This window comes from Lycium barbarum, chromosome 5 (genome assembly GCF_019175385.1).
Source record: "Lycium barbarum isolate Lr01 chromosome 5, ASM1917538v2, whole genome shotgun sequence".
Taxonomy (NCBI): Eukaryota; Viridiplantae; Streptophyta; class Magnoliopsida; order Solanales; family Solanaceae; genus Lycium; species Lycium barbarum.
The window spans coordinates 61,506,305-61,513,513 of record NC_083341.1 but is presented as its reverse complement, the minus strand read 5'-3'; the positions used below and the strand labels follow the sequence as shown (position 1 = coordinate 61,513,513).

The following is a 7,209-nucleotide window of genomic DNA, read 5'->3' as shown; positions in this document are numbered from 1 at the left end:
AGATTAGGTAGGTGCCCACTCGATCCACTAGTTGGGTTGTGACATGTGGAGTCTTTTGCTGAAGGGCAAAAAGTTCAATCAACATTTCTAAGGTCTTTCGTGTTTTTAATATAACTAATTTCTATGATTGTGCATTGCACATTAATATTTTAACATCGATATTTAGTTGATTATAATTGCACATAGATACACAGTCAATCAATGATTTGTCTTGAAGATTCATTTTTTATAATAATAATAATAATAATCTATTATTATTTGTTAACAAAATTTGGGGTTATTTGTTAACAAAAATTTTCACTTTCAACGTAACTCCCATTAATCATAATAACTCAAGGTAGTAGTTTCTTGTGTGCGATCAATTTATCCGATACTGAGAAGGAAGAGTGCTGAACTAACTTAAACTTTTAAAAACAAAATACATTACCGACTTAGTTGCTTGACACCATAGGATTAGCTGATCTTTAATTCTTCTAACTTCCTCATAAATTCACTTCGGTTGATGCCACAAATTAAAACCGTCCAATAACTAATAAACTAATATCTTCCTCTTCAAATATCCTCCTATTGTAATAAATAAATGAAATTAGCTCGATCGGATATAATCTCGAATATAAGGAAGAAGCAAAAGCGCATGATCATATTATCAAAGAAAAAAAATAACTAACGAACGTTGGATATAGTCCCACTAACTCTTTAAATTTAGAGTCGTATTCCAGTAACCAGCGTCCCTTTACAATTCAATCGTTAAATCAACATATCTCCCTTCCAACTTCAACCATGCCTACATACATATAAAGATTGTTAATTTAACCAGTAAAGAGTGAACAAAATATCAACCAACTTGCATATAAATAAAGCAAGATACGGAAAAAAAAAATTGTTATCTCCTCGGTGTATAAGTGTTTTTTTACAATGAAAACTCTTAATATAGAGATAATAACTGAAATTATTCACTGCTAAAGATGTTACACACTTTAGTATTCCTAAAGCAGACATAGGGGCGAATAAATAAATTTGTTCGTTGAGCGTCTGGTAGATAGCCCCAAGACTTGTTATAGACTCTGAGTTAGACTCTGTAATAGCTATGACCTTGAATTGTTCAAATAAAATTAACACGACAATAGAAAGTCTATTATTAGTCAGATTCAAAGTCCTAGTATCAGGAAAAATCTCAAATATTTAGAGTCTTATAAAACATGAAATTATCCTAAAAGAAAATGGAAAACATCCTAGAATATATCCTAATCTTAAAAATTAATTGAAGTATTTTTAAAAAAATCAGAATATTATCAAAAATATTGATCATAAAATATACAATATCTCGCTACAAAATATTAAACTAAAGTGTAAAAAATGATTTACATTATTAAGAATAAAATATCGAGAACAAAAAACTCAAATCATATGTTATATATCGATAATTTCATAGGGTGCACTTGTAGTCACACCAATTGTAAGCAAAGGTATGTAGTCACCGTCTTCCTCCATTGATTCAATCTCATGCTTCAAACCTTCTCCGTGTATGGTGCCAGGATAGCAACACCGATTCGGTGCCTAGAGTTACGACTATCTATTTGAAATTCTAATTGCATTTATCCAATTAATCTATCAACATGTGATTGAAAGAAAAGACCGCTCTGTGATCTGTAAATTAACATCGTTATTCTTACAACACAATCAAAGTACAAAATTTTATCCAAAATATATACATCAAGAACCAAAAGAAAAATATATCGAACTAACACGATCTAACAATCTAGAACAGAAAATTTACCCTAATGCTATCTTCGAGTACTCTCAAAAACCTGACTATCTCCGGAGCCTTATCTACATGGAACATATGGAATACATAACTTAACGAAGACTGGCAAAATATTGAAAAAGTCCATAACCGCATAATTTTAATTTTTTTGAAATACTGACAACAACAACAACAACCCAGTGTAATCCCACAACGTGGGGTCTGGGGAGGGTAGAGCGTACGCAGACTTGACTCCTACCAAGGTAGGACGGCTGTTTCCGAAAGACCCTCGGCTCAATAGAAAGCATAAAAAGAGGTCAGATAAGACCAAGAAATTCAAAGCGATATGAAAATGAAAATAACGAAAGCGACTAAGCCATGATGAAGCAGTTTGCAAAGGAGCAGTAGCTATCACATATAAAATAAGATAATCAAAGTACAGAATAACAGATAGTAGCAGAAATCAAAGCACAAGAACTTATATCGCGATAATGTGACTACTAATATGCAAGGATAAACGATACTATCTACTTGCCTTTTACCCTAATCTGAGTCCTTCATACCCTCCTATCTAAGGTCATGTCCTCAGTAAGCTGTAACTGCGCCATGTCCTGTCTAATTACCTCTCCCCAATACTTCTTTGGCCTACCCCTACCTTTTCTGAAACCATCCATGGCCAACCTCTCACACCTCCGCACTGGGGCATCTGTGTCTCTTCTCTTCACATGTCCAAACCATTTCAGTCTCGCTTCCCGCATCTTGTCTTCCACCGAGGCCACTCCACCTTGTCTCGAATAGCCTCATTTCTAATCCTGTCACTCCTGGTGTGCCCACACATCCATCTCGGCAACTTTCATCTTTTGAACAAGAGAGATTTTAACTGGCCAACATTCCGCCCCATACAGCATAGTCGGTCTAACCACCACTTTGTAGAACTTGCCCTTAAGTTATTTTGAAATACTGAGTAGAACATAAATTAACAGACCACTGAAGGAATGTACCATTGTATTATCTTTAATGACAAAAATCTAAAATATGACCCCTTTTATAAAGAAACTAACGTGGCATAAATCCTTCAAACATTGTACTCTGTGTGGTCGTATTCCAAAAGGAATCAAAGGCTTGAGTTTGAAAAATAAAGTTGTAGTTGTGGATAAAGGCAATTACGGTTGTTTGGATTTAATATTTTTTTTTAAAAAAAAGGTAATTACGGTTGTTTCCTTTTAAAATTTTAGGCAAATCCTTATACAGTTAGACCTCTCTATATCTTTCCCTTGAAGGCTGTCTAAGTGCTTAACAGTTGACTCTTCTATCTCCAAGTAGCAGTAGGTTGAGGCTCTTCATCGTGTTAATAATACATTTCTTACAAAATATTATTATACGCTATTTGAGTATAACTATTATAGAGAGATAATTTTACAAAGAATGTACCGCTATAATGGATGTCATTGCTGTTATAGGCAGAATGCTGTTACAGAGAAGTAAAACATAACATGAAAAATCAGTTCCGAAAAAAATCAGACCGTTATAGTAAAACGTTATTATAACGAATGACAATTATAGAGAGATTTGAATGTATAAGCAAACATTAAAGCATGACTTTTGAATTGGACAGAGCAAATAGAATTTATTATCCGAAGTGCAGTAAAATGGGGACTTTTCAGCCTCCTTGATGGACTGATAGTTTTTATACCTGACTTGGACTCTAAATACTTTTACGTTTTTGGACATTAATTTTGAAGACATAATTTAAAATTAAGGGCATAAAAGTCGATCAATATTTAAAGGATATTTTCGCCCTTCAACATTTAGCGAAAATTATTCGTGCTTTTAAAATATGTAGATAGATAGATAGATAGTAGATAGATAGATAAATAGATGCAAGTAGGAATCTAGTAGCTCAATTAGTTGGCTTTCTGAACTGTCATCTTGTTGGTGAAGGTTCGAATCTCCACATTGTAATCTTTTTCCCCTATCCCTATATAATTAAAAAAAGAAAAGATAAATAGATAGATATAGTAACTACTTAAATAGAGTCTGTTTGGATGGGCTTATAAGCTAAAAAAAATAAGTTGGGGTAGTCTAACTTATTTTTTTGGCTTATAAGCTGTTTTCAGCTTATAAGCTGCTTTAGATGAGCCAAGTCAAATGGGCCTAATTATTTTTTTGAGCTTATTTTAAGCACAAAATGACTTTAAGCTGATCAGTCAAACGCTCAAAAAAATTAAAAACAGCTTATAAGCAACTTATAAGCCAATTCAAACGGGCTCATAGTTAGAACATGACTAGGCACAAAAACTAATCAAACGTTTAAACAAAAAACAAAAGAAAGAAAAATAGCTAAACAAACTTAAACACCCAACCCTCCTTCCTCTTTAATTCTCTGGTCCTTGTCCTAAAACCCTAAAAAGAGTTGAAGGGGAAAAGCTAAATTGGTCAACAATTTGGTTATTACTCTCAAACCCAATATCTCAATTTTATGGAGGGGTTGCAGAAGGTTTTTCGTAGTGGGATATCACAGGATGGAAACAGTAGCTTAACCTCTATTTCTTCTTTTCTTGATAATTCAACCTCAAAATCAACTGGCTCTGCTTCTGTTTCATCAGTTGACCAGTCTCAACTCTTGCTTGCTCGCTCTCCCAGGTATTTTCCCCCTTAATTTTCCTCTCTTTCCATACTTTTAAGTTGGCGTTTGGCTATAAATTCCAAATATTTTTCACTTTTGGAATTTATGGAGTTGTGTTCGGTTATGCTTTTTGCAAAGAATAAAAAAAGGGCAGCCCGTGCATTAAGCTCCCGCTCTGTGCTGGTCCGGGAAAGACGTTGGAAGACTGTCAGCCTTACCTTGCATTTTTGCCTGTGACCTCCAGGTCATATGGTAGCAACTTTATCAATTACCTTTTGCAAAGAAGAATGTACTTAAATATAACTGCAACAGAGAGAAGTCAGTTGGAAAAACAAGTTATAAGCTGTTTTCCAAATTTAAAATACAACTTTAAGTTGGATTTGGAATTTTGATGGACAAACAATGTTTTTCAAATAAAGTGTTCCGGGAAAAAAGTGCTACCTCCGTTTTAATTTGTTTGTCTGGTTTTGACTTGGGGCGGGGTTTAATAAAGTAAAGAAGACTTTTGAATCTAAAACTAAAGATATGTAGAATGTACAAAAATGTTCTTTAGTCTTGTGGTCTTAAACATGTCATTTGGAAAGTTGAAATTAAAGAGTTGCCAAATTAGAAAAGAGACATTCTTTTTTAAACAAAAGGCAAGACAAACAATTTGAAACGGAGGGGGTAATTTTTATGGCCAAACGGGTCCTAAGTTTCTCGTATGCTTATCGTGAGAAGTTTTTGAGACAATTGAGCCTTGGCTCCCACAAGCAGATGGAGCATGGCGGCACTAAGTGTGCCCATAACTTGATATATATACTTTAGTTGGAACTTTTAGCAATAATACCCCCTCCTTCCCCCAAAAAAGGGGTTATGAGTACGAGGTCAAACCATGCAAACTTTGGTTTCAATTTGGACATCGTTGCTTACATCTTAGATACTGCATACAAAGTTGTGTAAGTCACAACTTCGCTAAAACATAAGATATACTATAAAAAGTATTTAGAATACTATAGTAACATGACTTTTTTAACTCTCCAAATTGGCAAATAATAATGGTGTCATGTAAAACAAGGAGAGAGATATTGTATGATTCATACCAAGTACACACCAACTGAAAGTCATTTTGCAAGGAAAACTATCTTTGCAGAATCAGATACTCCTAGTTGTGAGAGTTTAGATGAATTGAGGAACATAGACTGTGAAGTCTTTGCCACTATGAATTTGCTCAGTTGAGGTTGTTAAATCTTTAACGCATTAACGGAGAATCTTATGGAGTTTGGGGTACTGAAATTGCCTTAATTCGCTTTTGATTAGTGCAAATTGAAAAACCGTCTTTTTTGCATTGGATTCGGTTCAAACGAATATGGTTCCCGTGCTGTAGGGTTGGAAGACTGTAAGTTAAGGTTTTTGGTGCATTTTAATTGTTAAGAGATTGTATATGATCGAGAAATTACACTGATGGTTAGGAGTGGGAAATAAGCAGATTGAGCTGAACTTCGGCGAGCTAAAATGGGGAAATTAATAAATGAGCATATTAATGACCTTCCCAAGGTTTACTTGGGCTATGATGGGCTGTTCAGTTGCGCTAAACAATGAGTCGTTTCCCAACTTGACCCAAGAAAAATGGCATGGAATTCAAACTCTAAAATATCATTTTGAGGTAAGAGGAAAAGTGTTCGGAGATATGAAAAGCATCACATGGTCAAAACTTAAAAAATCACAAGCCACCTTTTTTTTTTTTTTTCCTTCTGACGATGGTGGTGTCTGAGCCAACTTGGCCGACCTCAACTATTCCATCGGGTACGTGCTCCCTCTTAGCAGCACAAGCAACTTCTCTATTGAATAAACTGGTCCTTTGGAAGTTGTTCGAATAAAAGCCAATAAGTTATTATTTTTGATAAATTGAGGTTCATATTGCTATCCCCAACTAGTTTAGGTTTGAGGTTGTTAATATGATTGATTATATGTATGAACATAGGGAGAGAGCGATAGGGGTACTCGATTAAAAAAAAAAAATCAATATGAGAGGCATAATCAAGTTTGGTATTAGTTCTTTTGAGAAATATATATTCAAGTTTGGTTGGTATCATACATCTTATTTATGGTCATCTTTGCATTTAGCTGATCAAACTTTTTAAATCTTTTATTAGCAATATCAGAAGGTTTGTTTCCATCTAACTAATCTTCCCTATATCTAGGCCTCCTCCCTTATGATCAATTTTCTTAGTGTCTTGTTGGAAAAGATAATAGATAGTAATGAAAATGCTGTGATTTTCTTATGGATCTGTACACCCTTTTCTACAGACAAGTGGTATCATTATGGACCTGCTCAAAACTCTGTGCCATTTGTTTTGTTGCTGGAGTATTTGTTGGCTATACATTGAAGCGTAGGGTGCATCAATGGGCTTCCAAACTTCTCAGGAGACTGAAGGACGAATAACTTTATGATATTTAGAGTTTATGATTCTCTCTCTTTTTTTTTTTTTAGGTAGCTTGTGATTCTATTTTCAATTATGCATGCCAAATGTCCAAATGTGATGATACTGATTTTCTGTGTTGCATAAATTTTTTTGTCTGAATGTTTGCTGATCAATGATAGGGCACAATGGAAGAAAAAGATCCATCTAGGTGATAGCTACTAGTTGAGGTTAGGTTTTAGACTCGTATGAAACTTTTTTTTAATTATTAATATTAGTATTATTTATATACATTTTTAACGTATTTTGCACTTCTATTTATTTATTATGATGACATGACATGAGCTTAAATGAAGAAATGGACCCCGGCTGCGGCTTAGTTGTTTTGTTTGTTGATCAAAGAATATAATATAAGAAGAGTACATTGACTTTCTTTT

General features: G+C 34.2%; 1 protein-coding gene across 1 annotated transcript; it reads left to right on the top strand.

Moving 5' to 3' along the window:
• Window positions 1–4,053: 4,053 nt before the first annotated feature.
• LOC132640896 (uncharacterized) lies at window positions 4,054–7,076 on the top strand. The gene is made up of 2 exons (XM_060357708.1): window positions 4,054–4,387; window positions 6,660–7,076. Exons 1-2 carry the CDS (start codon window positions 4,224–4,226, stop codon window positions 6,793–6,795), a joined length of 300 nt encoding a protein of 99 aa, XP_060213691.1. The 5' UTR covers window positions 4,054–4,223; the 3' UTR covers window positions 6,796–7,076.
• The last annotated feature ends 133 nt before the right edge of the window (window positions 7,077–7,209 follow it).

Bases quoted from the DNA above. Each gene is read 5' to 3' on its own strand.
- LOC132640896 (XM_060357708.1), top strand. From the start codon at position 4,224: ATGGAGGGGTTGCAGAAGGTTTTTCGTAGTGGGATATCACAGGATGGA. The intron at 4,388-6,659 runs GTATTTTCCCCC...CCTTTTCTACAG, and splicing joins TTGCTTGCTCGCTCTCCCAG to ACAAGTGGTATCATTATGGA.